Genomic DNA, 19,570 nt, shown 5'->3' on the forward strand with positions numbered 1-19,570 from the left:
GTGATTCCCCTTAACATTACACACGCAAACATATCTCACACATACTCGCACACACGCCACAATAGGATGTGGATGGTGCATTTACATGTAAAAAAAAACAGATCGACATTTACACACTAACACAGATCCCCATGAGGACTGAGGCAGCATGTAGGGTCAGGTCTCTGATCTCTCAGGGTGATGGATGAGACTGGTTGGCTCATCTACCTGTTTGTTGTCTCACACCTCAATGTGCTGTTTGTATGTGTAGATTTTTTCTCAGGACAATATTGCATGCTGTGTATTTTATGCATCAAAACAAGAGGTTCTCCTGAAAAGTCAGACTCACAGCTTAACAAAGCTTTTCGCCTCATATTATTACACTTTGGTCAGACTTCAGTCAGTGGAGAAATCTAATATTGTTTTTCTGCCTGTATGATGATTTGACATATTGGTGGAAAATCCCAGCTCTAAAATGACACCATAATGTTTGAATAGACCATAGGGTTATATTAGCTGTTTAGATAAATTAAAGGTTTTCTGCTCTCTGTTGTAGCTTAGTTGCAACTATTACCAGTGTGATGTTACTCGCAGTAATTAATAAACAAGACTAAGAGTCTATATCCACACTGGTCTGTGTAAGGTTGTAATTAGTCTTAGGCACATCGACATGCCAACATGTTGACAATGCTAACATGCTGATTTAGTTTAGATTTAGTTTTCATTATCTCTAATTGGCACTAAACACAAAGTGAAGCTGAGGCTGGTGGGTATGTTATTAGTTGTGTTTGATCAGAACCAAAGAAAAAAATTTGTCTTGATGATGACACAAGGGGGAAAGTCAGGGGATCAACAAAGAGATTGAGATTCTTCCTGAGGAGGACTTTTATGTGTGTACCAAATTTCATGGGAATCTACCCAACAGTTGTCAAGACATTTCACTCAGAACCACAAATGTAAACCTGCTGAATGAAAAGGGGATCCCCAGAGTTGTTAAGATGAATCTTATGGGAACAGTGAATGTCTGCCCAAACTTCTATGGCAATCCAACCCACAGTTGTTGAGATATTTCAGTCTGGACCAAAGTGGTGGACTGACCTACTGACAGACCTACATTACCACCATGAGAGTACACAATAACTAGACAACTAATGACCTCAGCTAGCCATGCCCTCGTCATGCACCTCAGGCACTTCAGGCCTCATGGTTTTCAGGCTGAATTGAGAGAAAAGGCAAAAAAAGTGCAGAGGTCAGGAGGTGAAATGATAACACACAAGGACAGGTTGGGCCTTGTTCCATAAGACTTCTCCATGTCTGTCTCCCCCTCATCCATCCATCTAACCGCACATCCATCTCTCTCTGTCGACACTTTGTGGTTGAGCTCAGGCTTGGAGAGGAAGCCCCTGTCAAGATAGGGTCCTTATCACGACTAGGTCAGCCCCTCCTGTTCCCATCATCCATCAGGTGAGCAGCCACCTGGACGACTGCTGACCCTCGGTACAACCTGATTGGACAGGAGTGGAAGAGATAAGATAGACAACAAGTCTGAGCCCATTCTTCTAATTCAGCATTTTTTCTTAATGACATAGTGAAAGCTATCATCCTTTTATGATGTTTAGTAAGAATTCTTTCATATTACTCAATAAATGACTGAAAAATGTTGCAAAGAGCCAAATGGGGGTCAAGACTGTCAAATTTAACCAGGAAGCCAATTCTCCGCTGGAGTTCAAGTCAAACTGGCCTCTTCTAAGCTGCCCTAGACTGTATTTTCATGACCCGTGGAAGTGTGGAAAACCCTCAGATCTCCTCAGAGACATACCCCCACCCTCCCTCGCCATACTCCTCTCATCCCCTTCACCTCCTTGTCCTATTCTGTTTGTTTTGCTTGTGTTAGTACCCCAGAGGGCCAAATTATGGATCAACGGAGGAACATCCATCTCCATCTTGCCTTAGCCTCCCGCTCGTGCTAAAATAAGTGGCCAATTAACTTGGCGGCAACCGTGTGTGCTTGTCCCCATCTGACTGTAGATTAATGACCGGCCAGTGCTTTCCCTCCCCAGGCCCATTTATCAGAACCAGCAACTAGGTCACATGATGATTAAACATCCGGGCCTCTGCGGCCTCCTGGGGCCCAGGTCCCTGCATTGCTGAAGGCTCCAATTGGATTTAATTGCTCGCCTTTCTCTTGGCTGTGAGGAGGGAAAATAGACGACTACATTGGCAGGTCCCATTAGCCTGTGAGGCGATGAGAGCTGAGGAGTCTGGGATGTCGCACGTCCTGTGAGTGTGTGTTTGAAGAGGAGTTGTAGTCCACTTCATTAAACTTAGACTGTATCAAAGACTTGACAACCTGTGATGAGTTGGTACAGTAGTAGAGAGGGACGATGACAGTGAGGCTACTTGTTAAAGGGGAACTCATGTTCAAACAACTTGGGTCTCATTTTGTGTAGTTTTGTCCATCGTGTCTATTGGTAATAATAGCACTGTAGTCAGTAAGTTAATTGTTAGTATTTGGGAATATGTCAACATTGCTAAGAAGTCCAACGGGGCGAGAACATAAGAAGGTAGATGAATTATACAGGTTTTAAACAAACCCATTCTCTAGCCAAAATTGCCTGGAAGAGAAAATACAGACGAACATTACAATTATTTCCCAAACATCCAACATAGTTTACAGAATGATTTCTTGGTGATGTTCTCACTGATGTTCTGGTGCAATGTTAGACAATCATCTCCATTTCAGATGCACTCACTTTTTCTCAGATTTTGTTGCAATGTCACTATGTTTCCAGCTCTCAGCATTTACTTTGCAAATACAAATGTACTGTAACTGCTAGAAATAATGGCCAAAACTCAGAAAGTAAGACCCAAGTTTAACAAAATAATCCCAACTAAAGGATCATATACTAGCTTTTACAGATCTTTCATCACATTGTCTTCAACTGATGGATTGTGCTAAGTTGTCATTACTAGCAGTAGTCATATTGCTTATCACGCAAAAAAACTTTTTTAAGGTCCAGTGTGTGAGATCTAGTAGAATCTAATGGTGTAGTTGCAGATTCAAACTCCCCTTACAAGCACAAAGAAAAATACAAATACCCCTATCTACAGCCATTGTTTGGTTTGTCGGTTCTTGGTTACTGTAGAAAAACGATAACAAAAACATAACAATTCCAGTTTTCAGGTGATTAATGCATGACTAATGACTAATGAAGAAATACTTATGAATATTATATTTGATTTCTGCCAACAGAGCCTCCTAAATGTTACACACTGGACCTTTAATTACAAATATGAAACTCTCACTGTTTAAACAGAAACTGATATGGCCTGAAATTCCATATAATGTGCTTTAACATCCATTAAGTTCATCAATGAAAATTCAAATCCACATTTCCTTGTGTACAAACTCTATCAGCTCCTCTTTATCCCAAAATCCAAAACATTCATAAAATTTTTTTTAAATATACTCAGCCTTTTAACAGAGTATTTAGCACTAAATTCATAATCTTTATCCACTCTCTGCTCCTGAGGAATCTGCCTGAAGGAGAGGCTTGTGTTACTTCAGAGCCCTGCACGCTCCCACACCACTTCATCTCTCTGCCCACCTCATTGATCAGTATTATTTTGGCTGAAAATGTGATTAGTGTGTGTAAGTTTGCGAGAGGTGCTTGATGAAATTAGTCTGGCAGATGGTTGTAATAGAATTAACATGCAATGGGTCAGTCTCTAAGGGCAGCCTGAAGACATCAGCAGAAAGTTGAAGTGAATCAGGAGTCTGGCAACGTCTTTTTATCAGCAGCTAATTGAGTCCTGAGTCAACAAGTGAAGGCTGTATGGCGTGTGTGTGTGTGTGTGTGTGTGTGTGTGTGTGTGTGTGTGTGTGTGTGTGTGTGTGTGTGTGTGTGCGTGTGTGTGCGTGTGTGTGTGGTGGGATGAGAGATGGGTAACCTGGAGAGCATGTTGGACTCCTGCAATACACCACTGATTTTTGGGATGTAGTTCTACCTCTTTAAAGGTAGAACTTGCTTCTCAAAGGATAATCTTGCTCTAGTTTGATCAGTTTTTAGGGGGATTTTTGGTTCTTTCAAACAAACATATAAAAGACAAATTATGCTTTTCATGCAACTGAAAACTACTGTAGTCTTTACAGATACATATGAGACATTTTGTAAGGAGGTTATTTGATAAATTTTCCTCCTTTATTGGATGCATTACAAGTGTCCACTGCTTTAGGCTGCTGTCTCTGTTCCTTGCTATTTAAAAAAATGGCCTTGATTTAAATCCAGAAAATACTGGAAAGAATCACACACATTTGTTCTTGCTTGTCTTCTCTAGATGTCACTTGTCTCTAGAAAGGAATGGATGGCAAAGAAAGGAAAATGAATGAGACAAGGAAACACAGTTGTACAGCTCTTTGAAAAGGCATTATGACATACATCAGTTCAATAGCCAAACATTGGGTCCTGACCCCTATGATTTGCTTTAGTTGTACAGTATCTGAATATGAAATATTATATCACAAATTCCTTTAAAACTGTTAGATAGCGGCCAAAGCTTCCTAAAGAAAGTTTTTGAAGATGATGCTGGACAGTAAAATGAAAGAATTAAATCAGTTTTTGGGCCACAAATGAAAGGAGGAGGAAGTGAAAGACAGAAGGAGGGTCTCCTTCTTCCTTCCTTCTTCAGGAAAAATGAAATCCTTTTCGAATCACATACCACAGGAGATGAGTGGTAACCAGATTTGTAATATCAGGTTTGTCAAATCAAATTGGTTGCATACATTTTGATGTTTTACATCCTAAATGATTAGGTGATGCTCTTGTCCAGGGCCGTGTCATCCTTTGGTGACTGTCACGGCAGGCGTTGTCCATGGCTGGGTGCTCGCCACGCAGCGCTGGACAGAGTGAAGGAGGGTATCGATGGCATTTGAAAGGCAACAGAGCACTGCGGCCAGTCTGACCTTGTCCTGCCCCGGCCTTTCAGCGCCAGGCCTTTCAGACACAACTGGACAATACGGACAGCTCTCCGGCCTCTGACTGGCCTCTGAGCCGATTAGGAACCGGACCTGCCACAGAGGGACAGAGCCAAGGCCTGACACCACCCACATCCAACAACACCCCCTCTCCACTCCTTACTGGGCCTCCGAAGAGGTTGCTAGGGGCCAAGGTCAGCGGCTAGGATGACCTCTGATCTCCCGCCATGTTTGGACACGTCCACACACAATGCGAGGCCTAAGGCAGCTGATTAGAATATGGAGGGGATGAAAGAGGGCAAGAGGGCTCCGGACTGTCGCAGGCAGTTGTTTGTGTGTGTGTATATATGTGTGTTTGTTGGCATGGCGACCTGGTCAGTGACTGTCGGACCACCGGACCTTCCCTGAAACCCCCTCCCCTCCCCCAGATGTGCAGCTCTTGTCCCAGGTCTCTTTGTTGGGGACCAGAAGGGAGGAATTACACCAGGGATGATCCCGTATTACTGGGCCTGCCTGCCTTTCAGGTTGGGTTTACTTTTGTTGCCTGGGTCCGGTCTTATCCTCCTCCCAGTGTTGCCACCACTGAGCTGATCCCTTTGATGTCCTCATACACACCGACCACCACATCGCAACAATTCACATTTTGTCCCTTTTAAAATTCGGATTTTCGAATTCGCATTGTGTTGGATTTGGCGCAAAGGTAATATGTAACACAAAGGATGAAACGGTTATAAACTGAGGAATTCAAGCTTAATATGAAGTGAAAAAATTGCACCTACTGTGACAGAAACATTGTTGATTGGAGAAAAACTTACCTCTTTATATTATTTTCTATAAAGGTCACATTAACAAAATACGGACATCTAAAAAAATGTATAAATCAACACGTGTCAAAACAAATAAAGTTTATTCTGCAATAAAAGATTTAGGGTTGTTACAATGATCCATAGAGCACCCTGTCAACAGTTTTCATTGGGACTGTTTCTTCAGTATAAAGTAGTTCCAGTGAAAACAGACACCAACAGTGGGATTAACTGGGACACTGATTCTGGAAAGACAGCTGGATTTCAAAGTATGTTTTCCATGATGTGAGAGCCACAAGTAAAATTACGGGTGGAGGCAAAAATCTGATATCTCAAAAACCAGGAATATAGAAACGAAAGAAAGATTGTCTGCATGGCTAAATATTAGGGGTGTGAATCTTTCAGTATATCAAAACTTTCGAGTCAGTACATTGGGGTCCTAATTTCAGGAGCTACTCCAGTCTGGTGTGCGCTAAGAAAAACTTGCATATTGCATGTCAAGCTCTTTCTTCCCCAGGAGACTCCAAAATGCGCCCAAATGCTTCACTTCAATGAAGATGGGACTAGCTGAATTGCTTGTTGCACCATTTTAGACAGGCTACCGACTCAGAGAGTTAACCTTAGCAGTGACTGACAATCCAACAGCGACACTGCTTGCTGGAGCTGTGTTTTACAGAAGCCAGAAAGGGCACACAGCAAGTCAACATTGCCGGCAGTGGGGAGAAAATTTAAACTACACACAAAATCATAGAATGCAGAATCATAGAAGATAATAATCACACTCTTACTAAATACTTCAAGGATTAAATAAAAGAATATATTTTTTTCTTATATCAGCGACATGTTTTAGAGAGCAATATTTTTGTGGATGTTTGTGCATTACAGATCTGTGATTTCTGTTCTGGAGCGAGTAAGCAGGCTTCTGACAGCTAAATTGTAACAAAAAATAATACTGGATAACATAAATGATAAAGTATGTGTGTCCTATGTCATCAATTTATAGGCAAGATGATGATCGGTGTTAAATATTATATCATATCGTATCATTTTCCTTTCTTGCTTTGTGTCCCATGATTTGATGATAAATTGTAAAAATGTGTGCATATATATTTATTTCACTTGTATAATGCATTAACACAATTCTGTTATAAAGGTTAAACCTTCATTTCCACCATATCTTTTTCCCTCCCTTGATCTTTTCAATTGTCCTTCCCTTCTCACGTCCTTCAATTAAACTATAATATTGAGGCGTGCTTCAAAGGTCCTGTGTGTAACATTTAGGAGGTTCTATTTGCAGGATTAGAATATAATATGCATAACTAAGGTTTTAATTTGTGTACAATCCCCTAAAAGATAAGATGTGTTGTGTTTTTGCTGCTTAGAATGAGATGTTTAAATATACAGATACATGTGTCGCCTTGCGTAGAGGCCACCATTTTGAACCGCCATGTCTCATTTGCAGCCATGGCACAAAATCCTAGACACTGATCCTGGTACTGGTAAAAGGTCGAACAAGACATTTCTCTGTGTCACGCTATAAAACAATGCCACTTTTTTGTAAAAATTAACCTAAAACACCAACTGAGCTGCTCCTTGTCACTGCAGCGCCCCCTGCATCCTGCAGCTGTACTATCCATTTGGACTGTATTAACCTGCGACCCACAACTAACCCCTCACCTCCCAGCTTTGTGTGTGTGTGTGTGTGTGTTGTGTGTGTGTGTGTAGTGAGACGCCTTGTATATGACCAGTGGTCCATACCTCTTTTACTGTTCAGTGTGCACAGCCAGAGGGTTTGCGGGTGTGTATGTTACAATAAATGTGTGTGTGTGTCATGGTGGAGCAGGAATGGCCGGGGGTCTCGCTCTGACGCCCCTGTGTGTACTCATTCAGCACAGAGGTCGTGTGTCAGGGGTCAAAGGGTCTATGGGGGGCGGGGGGGGTTGGTTGGTGGTAGTGACTCAGGGGGGAGACGAGGGGAGGAGGAGGGTGGGTGCACATGCCCCAAGGTAGATAGACTATCTTAATTGGCCTCTGGAGACTTGAGGGAATGTGTGTGTGCTGTGGGTGTTTAAATGTACGTGCATGTCTGTGTGTGTGTGAAGATAAACATGCTGTATCTTTATGGATGTGATATGAGAAGAACACAAACAAATGGAAATAACAGAAATATATTTGGGATGTAATGTTTGTTTGTTTTCTGAGACCGGAGTTAGTCATAAAGTTTAGGGTTTATCTTCATATGAATTCTTTTAAGTACATTTTTAAGGTTTAATTTCATGTTTATGTGTGTGTTAGTGTGACTGCTGTTCTGTCTTCCACATGTTGTCTCCTGTGATCTATCTGACTAGCTTGACTCTTTTATTATTTGTCACTATGAATGGGTGATGGGTTTTAACTGTGGGCGTATCGCTTGGGATGAACCATTGACTGATGAAGACTATGTGACGTAACCCATGGGTTTCATAGATTTTTTTTAAAAATGGGCAAATACATGTGTATGAATGTGGGTGGAGCTGAGGCGGACTGAATGAAGCCTGGTTACTGAAAACAGCTGAATGTGATGCCACCCACCTGTCACTTAAAGTGGTCATGCTCTTATTTATAATATAACTTTAAGCCTTAATATAATTTAAACTGGTGAGTGATATAAAAATTCACCCCCTGTAGAGCTGTCATCAACAGTTAAATTAGCTATTGAGACCTAAACCTTTTTTTATACCGTGATGTAAATATTTTTATTTCTACTGTAAAGTTGGGCATTTCAATAAGGGGCCTTACGGAGATTGTCTCACTTTTGTAGCAAGCCTTCAATGATACAATATGAAAGTACAGTGCAAAGTGATTTAATTAAACTATGCATCAGAAAAACGGATCCCAGTGAGTGTTTGTGTGTGTGGTTGTTGTGTTTTAAGATCCTTAAATCTTTAAAGAGCACTGAAGGCTGCTGGAAGGCTTGTGTGTGTGTGTGTGTGTGTGTGGTTGTGTGTGTGTGTGTGTGTGTGTGTGTGTGTGTGTGTGTGTGTGTGTGTGTGTGTGTGTGTGTGAGAGAGAGAGAGAGAGAGGAGGACTAAACTTATACACTTCTTCTTTACGTCCTTTATATCTTCGGTTTAGGAGAGCTATTGGTGTGTGTGTGTGTGTGTGTGTGTGTGTGCGCTAGGCTGCAATGGTCCTGTTTGCTCAGGGACAGTCAGTCTTGTGCCCTGCGACAACATTATCCACCTATTAAAGTCCTGCCATTATTTACCTTCCTCCTCTCAAAGGGACGGGCCGTGTCCGGCTGATAAAAGGCTGCAGTGTCTGTTTCACTCAAGGCTGGAGAGACGACGACTACAGTCACTGAGTGTTGGCAGAGCAAACATTCCTGAGTACCCAGGATCAAACACACACACACACACACACACACACACACACACACACACACACACACACACACACACACACACACACACACACACACACACACACACACACACACACACACAATGCAGAGGAAGGACACATACATACAGCTGGGCAATAGGTCTGAGAAACAACCTTTTAATCTAAAGGAAACAATCTCATTAACACACAAACATACACACATGCACATCCTTGACAGAGGTTGAAGATGATAATGGAGGCAATAACTGTGTCCTAATCCCATACATAAATAGTAATAGTATACAGTATGTACTATATACTTGTGCCACAGACAGCATAGTTTCTTTTGCAGATGGTTAACAAGAATGTAATGTTCTTCATTGTTTTGTACTGGCAGGAAATTATGTGTAATGCGTGTGCTGACGGACATAAATCAAACTGCATTTTTACAGCGCCTCCTCCAAAACGAAAAAACAGAGGAAAATATTTTTCCAAAGATGTAATTTCTTTGTTGGTGTTTTTTAAGCAGTATTTCTGGAGCATCATTCACAATTTATGTTAAGTTTTTGCTGCTTTGAGTAGCAGTTCTTTACCCTTTGTGCATTGTGTTTTTGGACAGTTAACAACAGTCATTAACAGCAGACTGACAACTGGATTTAGTACACATAAAGGTTAAACATAGTTTAGTTGAACTGGTCTTAAAACGATAAATCCAGATTTGAATTTCAAACTTACGAAAACTATTTGAAACTGAAGTTGCAACTGTGACATACTAGGGTGAACAAATGATCATCGTTCAAATTATCATTAAGTTTGGACCAGTAGGTGCTGATCTTAAAGGCTAAACAGAGAAAGAAAGGTTAAAGACAAGCCTCGTCTTAAGTTTTTTTTGTACTAGAGTGATAAGATAAACCACAGTTTAGTCCATCTTTATAGTTAATTCTTGTGCTTAAAGTGTCAGACACACTCACTCACACAGGAATGTCCTGGCCTGCTGTTGCTGTTGTCCAACGGTGCTAAAGCTGTTCTCTAGCAACAGTCACAAACACTCAGTGGGCAGCAGAGAAACCTTGACTGACTGGTTCAATATTTGCTGGTCCAGAGAGGAGGCGTGTGGAGGCTGCAGGAGGTCAGGAGGTCAGTGGGGCGAAGCGGTGGCCTTTCAGGCCGGACACGACTGACCGGCAGGTGAACAAACAGAGTGCCAAAAGCGGAGGAGGAGCACAACGATGACATGATAGGATGCTGCAAAGATGTATTTCACTTTAAAAGATCAGTTTTACAATATGTAGGAATGAACAATCAATCCCACAAAAGCTTACAAGCTCACATTTTGTGTGGCCAGTAGATCAGAGTTTATCCCCGGACAGCTGCACACTGATGACTACAGCAGTTTAGTTTCAATGTTCGTTCACGTTCCCTCCCCTGTGTGTGTTACTTATGTACATCAGTAAATCAGGACAAGATGTTCTCTGGACAACAGGCATTGTGTTCATTTTCCCGAACTTCACCTTCTCAGAGCCGTTCTTCATTCAGTTCAACGCATTCTTAAATCTCTTCTTATCTTATTTTCAACTCTTATTTGCGCAAAGGTCATGTGAAAGAAACAAATTCTTGTGTGTGAAGCAAATGTGCATGAATTCCTGACAACACTGAATGTGTAACTTGGCAATCCTCTCGTCTTAATCTGATGTGATGTCAGGCAGGTTGAAATCGAAGTATTCTGGGAAAACACTGAACTATTTATATAGATAAGCCTGTTTTACTGTTTAACTCCAAGAACACATGTAAAACAGGCTTGTAAGAAGATGCAAATCTAATTTAAAGTATAAGCTCAGCGAAAATCAGATCAGGATTTCCTGAAGGGAGACAAAAGCTCACAAACTTGATCACTTTACCAGGCCTGTTGTCATTTCACGATGCTGCTAACGCTACAGAGCATCGCCTCAAACATTTGGGCTCACTGTGTTTGCTTTTGGTTTTAGCGCCTGCTAAGATACTATTGATGGCCAGTCAAGTAATGTCACCAGACCGTTTTTGGTCCGGCCTCACTGTGGCACTTAGACGATGAAAGCCGGTCCTCAGTGTCCCCCATCCGGCAACAAGTGCAGCCCCCTGTCAGCGCCACCCTGCAGGAGGAGGCAGATCAGCCTGACTGACGTAAGTTGTGTGGACAGATACAATTTCAGCCTGGCAACACAGCCAGGATCTGGCAACCCTTCTCTGTGTTTACCTAAAGGCTAAGGCAGCTGAGCCCAGACCTCACCTGCTGGCCTCACTGGTTGCAATGAATGCTCACATAATCCCACTAAGTCCATGCATACCCAGAGCCGCTTCTTGTGCTAAAAGCTCAGAGTCCCTCCCTCTCTCTAAGACCTCCACTCGATTAAGAAACAGTTTGTGCGACGATCACTTTTTCCATGGCAACTTTGGATAACTCCATTCTGCGGAGGAAAGTTCCCACCCCTCTCTTGTTACACACACATACGTACACACACCCTTTCATTTCTATACCCACTGTCTCAGTCACACTTTACCTGTCACCTTAAACTAAATTCCTTTAAGTGTCACAGTCTTTAAGATAGCCTTCACACTACAGGCTCAGTTCTTGTTGATATCTGATGTTTGTGGAATATGATGTAACCAATATCTGATTAGCAATATGAACAGATTTTAGCAGATGTCCAAAATGCATTTTTAACACCTACCTGTTTTTGGATTGTTTCCATCACATTTCAGTTTAACCAAATTATAATCAAATCAGCTATTTCTGTATGCTAACATTGGATTAGCAGCAGAGATGACAGCTGCTGCAGGTGAATGTTGTCACATTTAGTTATTGCTGTGGCATCAAGGATAAATTCAGATTTCCTTGTATTTGGTATTGGTATGGGATTGTGCACACTATCTGTGTCTGAAGCTCAGAACTAGGACATTTAACTGATTCATTTCTCAAATATATACTGTACATTGGGATCTAATTTAAAAGGCCAGGTAGAAATGGTTTCCGTTGTCCTCACTAATCAGATGTGATGGTAAATCTTTAATGGGATATTAGAAGCAGTGACAGTCTAGCTTATTTTATTTTTTTTTCTGTTTCTGTGTTGGGCGACCCCTTGTGTGAGCAGACACCCTGCATCTTGGGGGATTAGTAGGAAAATATAGATCCACCATCAGGGATTTATTAATGGAGGCTGTTTCTCTCCACAATGGGCTGATTCATTGATGACGTCCCGTGCCGTGAGACGATGAGGTCATTTTATGGATTCTTTCAGGGTGGACGTCAGACTGGAATGGTGAGAACATGCAGTGGTCCTCTGCCTGGCCACCCCTGTGGAAACACACATATACAGAAACAGGACCACCACAGGATTCACACGGTCGAGCCTTCTTCATTTCATTACATTTAAGTGCTGAGTGCTGCCATAATTTATAGCTCACACAGAACAAGAACAGGGCTCTGTGTATGTGTGTGTCTGTGTGTGTGTGTTGGGGGTGTGACAAGAAGGGTCACTGACCTTTGTGACTTGGCTAAAATCCCCATGGGCCTAATTCAGCATTGGAATGGACCCCACAGCGCAATGGGAAGATGCCTCCAACATAATGAACACAAAGGCCAATTGTGACGCTATTCTCTGCAGGGCAGAAAGCAGCGGGCCCCGGGGACAGTAGAAGGTTTTGTTGGCTGAAACAGAGAAGGAAGCCTGTTGCTTCAACAAGCCTCTGATAAGATTCATCAGCGGTGACTCAACTGTGGCAGTTTGTCTCCCGGGGCGCAAAGTGTTAGATTTACATCCACTGTATTTATCTGCACTTGTTGACTGAAGTGCTGATAAGTGACTCTCATAGGCCAAATCAGTGTCTTTTATGTGTTATATTGTTTCCTCAAAAATTATACAGTGTCTCTTGTGTCCTGAGAGGTTCTCATGTCAGTGTGTGTTATAGTCAGTGCATCAAAATGGACCATTCAGTGATCAAGTATTGTTTCTTTTACTGTCAAAAATCTAAACAAACTGGTGCGTCATGGTGCTTCAGTGGTTGTAAAGACACTGAGAAAATAACAGTAATAGGTAATAGATTTACTGTGCATGCATGAAAAATTATATTAAGACAGGAAAGTATTGTTCAAATCTGGTTAATTAAAAAAATCAAAGCCATGACACAATCCCAGTAATCAACATATAAGAATATTACTTTTGTTATATTGTAAAGCTCCCAAAACATTTATCTCAAGAGCTCTTATATAAAATAAATAATTTTTATATACAATTAAATATTCATTAATAAATAAGCAACAATCAAAATAAAAAGCTAGAAGAAAAAAAAAGTTTATTATATATTAAAAACGTACCACTAAAAAACTATTTTGCTTCAGCATGACTGAGAAATTATATTTTGATTATAATATTGATATATTATAATATTTATAAACTGACTTGTGCACAGAAATAGGCGACACCAGCCAGAGCTGAGAGGAAACACGGAATTAAGAAAATCAGTTTGAACTTTGCCAGAAAATGTCGTGTTCATGTGGGACTCAATTTCCCAGAGTAAAGAAGCTGATTAAAAAATCTTTTTAGGGCCTTTAATCAGTCACTTTTATCAAAATCTAATTACAGACAATTAGTAAGCAAACTGAAATTGAAAATACTACTTTTAGAGCTTAACAGATTCTGTTTTATTCTGGGAGGATACTCCACTTCCACTTGCTCCACTACACAGGAATATATCTTTCTCTTTGTGTTGTTTATGACTTTGTTAGCTTCCTGACTAACAAGAGACAATGAATTAAACAATCTCTAAAGTGGACTTCTTAAACCACTATAGTTATAACTATAGTTGGTAAAGGCCCACCTGAGGATGGTTTGAAGCAGCTGTGCAGTGCCCAACAGCCAATTTGAGTCAGGATCCCATCAGTTGACAGCCATGTACGTTAATCTGGTTGCCAGAATCTCTGCCTCTCCCACAACCTCAACCGACAGCTCGATAACAGAGGGAACAGAAAGACGAGAACAAAGCCAGCATCGCCAACAAGAAGGCAAACAAATGCTAACACTGCTGCTACTGCCAAAAAACGCCCATCCCCACAATTTATTGCCCTTTTCTAAGACTTATTCAACGTTTTCATCATATACCGGCCCGCCACACCCCCTGCCAAAAGAACCCAGAATGTGTCTGTGTGATGAGGTGGGGGATTAAAAAAACGAAGAAACAAGATCGGCCTTTTCTTTTTCTTAAGAAAGACTAGAAATGAAGCTTTGTGCACGTCCGCTGCTGTGGCATATTTGAAAGGTCTGGCCCGGCTGCTTTTGTGTCACCAGCATAAAGGGGATTGGGGGAAAACACAAACTGAACCACTGTGCCGTTGTGGCTCTGGCTATTAGTCAACGTGACGGTCTTTGCAGATGCTAATGGTGTATAGTGTGTCCCTGCCGGCCTCCCTCCTCCCAGAACGTGGCTATCTGATAGCACAAAGGCCTTCAGCTGAAGGTTGACTTTTCCCCCTTTCTTTTCATGGCTGCTACAAAGTCATTAGGCTTTTTTCACTCCTTTTCCCTTGTTTTTAAGAAAACAGGGGAATAGAATAGCCACACAGAAAACAGAAAGTTGACATGAGGCAGTTATCTCCATGTGTAAAGCCTCAGGTGATGGTAGTGAGGATGAGGCCTGCCTCCCCCCTACATCCCTCCTCCCCACTGTGCTGCCCTTAGAGCAATGTGGAGATGAAGTAACAACCGGGCTCTTGTGAAAGAAGAGAGGATGCCCAGGAGTGGAGGACCTCTGGACTCTGACTTATTAATCAGCCAGGCCCTCAGCTGCCTGTCTGCCTCTCCCTAGCTGCTGCCTTAAGGCTGCAACATGTCTTCAGCCTGCTCTGGGTTTAAATAACAGCCTGCAGAGTTAAATACTCTGAGGGTTTGCCCAGACCTGGGGCAGAGGCCTCATCACATCAGCACACAGGTCACTGCATCCAGAGGCAACCAGCTGTAGGATAACAGCAAACTATGTAATGGAAACACACTGCAATTTCCCAGCTTGGGATCAATAAAGTATATCTATCTATGTACATGCAACACAACTCTACAAGGATGAGTGTGAAGCAACGCATCAAAGGTGATTGATTATTTTTAACATGCCAGCTTGTTATTTAACTGAAATATCTCAACAACTATTAAACACATTACCCTGAAATTCTGATTCTTTATCCCAAGAGGATGAATTGTGTAAGCATTGGTGATCACCTAACTTGACCGTTAGTACACACCACTAACTATGTCACTGAATTTGGTGAAACTTTATCATATTTTATGGAGCAAGAGTTTTCTGATGGAGCGATTCTTGCTTTCCTTGTTGCTGAGGTAACTGCTGCTAACTGTTGCTGCTGTTACTTAGTTAGCAGCACTACCCAGACTGAGAGCTCAGAGCACAGGATCATAAGTAATGTAACAAATGCACATGTACAGCTGCCCATTTTTATGACACTGGTGCAAGTGAAAACTGTAAGGCCAAATTGCAAAAATACCAAAATCTTGCATAATGTACATTTAAAAACTTCATGTCTATGTTGGTTAAGAAGTTAAAAAAAAAAAAACAGTTACTGTTTTGTTCACTGTTTTCAAGGTCAAGAAAGATCTTGGAACCTCAACCTTTTAAGCTGACATGGATGAGAATTCCTTAACAAGCTCAATGATATAACTAATTGACTAATAACTGAAACTGAATCTGCGAATGAAGATCTTATATGGAAGCGCTACTAAATGGACCTTGAGATGAGATTGTTTTGTCAGCTTTCATAATTTTATCTAAGTCTCTCACAGACTAAAGGTTCAGGGAAATGGACATTGTTCAAAGCAACAATCAAAAAACTTCTAATATTGAACTGGATGACAATGACCTCAACAGCAGGAGACTTTAAAATGTGCAAATAGGTTTAACTGACTGTGACTGGAGAAGCTGACACGTCATAAAAAAGGTCATTTTTATTTATGTCAATTTTATTTTCACTTTTTTCTTTTAAACACAAATTTAATAAATAAAGCACATCTGATGGGGTACACCATGCAAACATTACTTTCTACAACATAAAACATTTTTTGAACCAACTCACCGGTTTTCTGTTACACAAGTGGCTCACTCTGCATACACGTGCTGTACATGATAGTGACTCCATGACTTCCCATTAACTGTACCTGTACAGAATGCACGGCGTATTATATATATATACCCATATACACATGAATGCATGAAAGAACAGGGCTAACAGAGTCTCTCACTCCTCATTTAGTCGAACATCCGACTGTTTTTATAGCTAGGAAGAGTGAGTGGGGGTCTACATGGGTGATGGAAAGAGTCAGAATAGTCGAAATGGTGGAGGTGCAAAGAGAGACGATGCGAATTAAGCGGTTGAAGAGGAAAATGAGGAAGAAGCACAAGATTGAGAGCATTGTGAAAACATCTGGCCCTGGACAGTGACTTCTAAAAGAGTTTAAATTAACTAGCATGTTGGATATTTTCATTCTTTCTTAACTATGTGGACAATTCCTGTTAATTTGCAAAAGGGAGATAAATATTTCTGTAGTTTTTTGGGTGTTTGGTCTCATTCTCTGAAGTAGCAAGAGACATAAGATCTTAACTACCATTAAATCGCAGACAGGAGAGAAAAAGTGCATGAGTACATGTATGGAGACATAACTGGTGTGCCAAATTAACAAAGGACATTAAACCTGGTGCAGATTGGAAACGCTTCAAGACAACCCACCAACTCCTGTGTAACTGGACCAACTCGTAAAGACAGACTGGATATTAAACTGGGAAAGACTAAATCCCTGGTCCAAAGTGGAGGACTGACTGACGGTGGCGTAGCTTTTCAAAATCAAATTAAATATACATCTAAACTGGTTGATAATGTATTTTTAAACCGTTAAAGATGTTTTTAACTGATGATGTAATATGGCTATTGAGTAACCTGTTAAAAACAGCACTTTGCTTTATGTGTCTAAATGATCTACAAACATTCTGCCTTTATTTTTAATTACATTTTAAATCCATCTATCTATTATTTGTTGGATGTTGTTATTATCTGTCAGTTGCAACACAGGGAGAGTACAGATGAAATGTTAATGTACAATAATGGAGGTGCAAACATCACACACACACAGAAAGACAAAGACAGAAACATAAAGGTAAGTTAAGTACATTTGGCAGACATATAAACATAGTATTGTCAAATAAACCCCATTAGATCAAAATAATGAGAATTAAGTCTATACATAGTATTGTTTCCAACTATTTCAAAGCTGATCCTGTTAATTTGTTGTGGTTGTTGTGGTGTTACAATGAAGAGTGTTGACTGGAGGGAAGCTGCATATTGAACCAGGTAGTTATTCTCGATTCTAAAGGCTGAGGTTGAGAACACGCATCTCATTTAGAGGGTACATGTGGAGTTAATGTAGAGTACACCTGCAGCTTGGATGGATGACTTAAGTGCTTTGGATCCTAAGTGCAACTAAAAAAAAAAAAAACTTCTTTTGTACCAGGTAGGTATCATGGCGTATTTTAGGAGCACCAAGCGAGATAAATGTATGAAACTCCAGGCTACTTCACCCATCAGCAACAGTGACAATGGTGATTCTTTGTAGAGTTCAGTGAAGACACACACTCTTATAATCAGATATACACAGAGACCATCAGCTGAAAAACACAAAAAACCAAGAAAAAAAAAAAAACTGGGGAGATAAACATGTACACAATCCTCATTTATTGAAAATGAGCAGTCAGATGTCTGACAACACTGTGCAAGCTTCTCATTTTCCTCCTGATCTGACTGTTTGGGCTCCTGTGCAGAAGTCCCCCAGTTAACAGGACAGTTCACAAGACAAAAGAAAGAAAATGGAAAATCAAACAGAAAGCTTGACAACTGTTCCTCCATCTTATCCTTCTGTCAAGGTCCATCTTTCCGTCAGAGCCGAAGGGGTACAGGAAGCCAAGCGTTGGGTATTAAAATCAGGTGAGTGGTGGGGCAGGGCCAGGGGGTGATGACGGTCATTTACAGATTTAGTTGTCTTTGTTCAGTGCATTTCTCTGCTGTGATCCATACATTTACTTTCAATAGTTCTGTAAAGAAAAGGGGAGAAGGAACTACAGATCAGATACACGTACAGTACACAGTTACTGTTATTTACTATTATTTCAAAATTGTTCAATTCACAATCCAATAATACTTCTATTGATTTTAATTTGCTGCATTGCTGATGATCATTTTAGTACAGGTAACTGCTGAATACCTGGTTCTCTTATTTTTCCTTGTGAAGAGCTTCTATGAAGGCTTCAAGTTTCTCCTGGATCTCACGAACTTTCTCTGCAGAAAAGCACACAAACCAAACAAGACTGGTTAGTCAAAGCTCTGATAAATCCACAAAATATTGACAAAAACCAAACACACTGAAAACAATGTCAATTAACTAAACAAACACAAAACAACAATTTTAGTAATTCATTAAATATTTAAGCTAAAGATTTACTGCTTTTCGTCTATGAGAGTAATCTGTACAGTTGAAATAATTAGTTATTTGATTGACAGAAAATTAATCAGCAAACACTTTAGTGACTGAGTAACGAATAACAACTAGAAAAGCCTCTCAAATATGAGGATTTGTTGATTTTCTGTTTTTTAAATCATTGTAAACCCTTGATCTTTTCGGATTATGGTCAGACAAAACAAGATTTTTTTAATTATAGATCAAATGATTACTCGATCATCAGGGAAACAGCTGACAGGTTCCTTGATAATGGACATAATCATTAGTTGCAGCCCAATACATTACCAACGATTCTGGTCACTAAAACATAAAAAGTACTAAAGCAACATTCTTCCTTTTTTCAACAAGGCTGCGCGCACTGGCACAGCGGCTTTGCTAGCTCTAGAGCGGCACTACAACACAAACTCCATGATCAAATCGGCAAACGAGACTACAGCGACAGCGTGAGAAAGCATACAGGCAGGAGGTGGACTTCCAGCGGGCTGTTGTACCAAGAACTTTTATTCACTTATTGTGTTTTTGTATTTTATTTGTCAACAACTGTATTGAAAACGTTCCTACTGTGTCTAATGTTATTATGTTGCACCACAGAGAGACTGGCAAACAAGACTTTTTGTTATACTGGACTCGTATAATAAAAGCTCATTAAAATAGGTGGCAGGTAATAAATCTACTCTTTAAACCGAGAACAATTAAACAATATTACCATCCCTACAGTATATTTGTGCAGGTGGAAATTCCCCCCACATTTTTCACCATAACACCAGCTGGTCCCGTCTGACAGCGACAGCCAAACCTCAAGGTAGACCACCTTCACCGTCTGATGGTGAAGACTTGTGTACCCTTTCCCAGTTAGCACAGACCACATCAAAGCTCTCACCCTCCCCTTTTCATGGTATGCACCTCACGGG

The 19,570-nt window shown here is 40.8% G+C and overlaps 1 protein-coding gene across 6 annotated transcripts in view; it reads right to left on the reverse strand.

Moving 5' to 3' along the window:
• Positions 1–16,085: 16,085 nt before the first annotated feature.
• opa1 (OPA1 mitochondrial dynamin like GTPase) overlaps positions 16,086–19,570 on the reverse strand; it is a 37,006-nt gene continuing 33,521 nt past the window's right edge. For all 6 annotated transcript variants that reach the window (XM_051376598.1, XM_051376604.1, XM_051376601.1 and 3 more), the window contains 2 exons: positions 18,405–18,478; positions 16,086–18,234 (listed from right to left, as the gene is read on the reverse strand). In XM_051376598.1, coding sequence (XP_051232558.1) covers positions 18,414–18,478 — 65 coding nt within the window. In that variant the 3' untranslated portion in view covers positions 16,086–18,234; positions 18,405–18,413. The remainder of the gene's footprint in view (positions 18,235–18,404; positions 18,479–19,570) is intronic.

This window comes from Dicentrarchus labrax, unplaced genomic scaffold, assembly GCF_905237075.1.
Source record: "Dicentrarchus labrax unplaced genomic scaffold, dlabrax2021, whole genome shotgun sequence".
In the NCBI taxonomy this organism is placed as follows: domain Eukaryota; kingdom Metazoa; phylum Chordata; class Actinopteri; family Moronidae; genus Dicentrarchus; species Dicentrarchus labrax.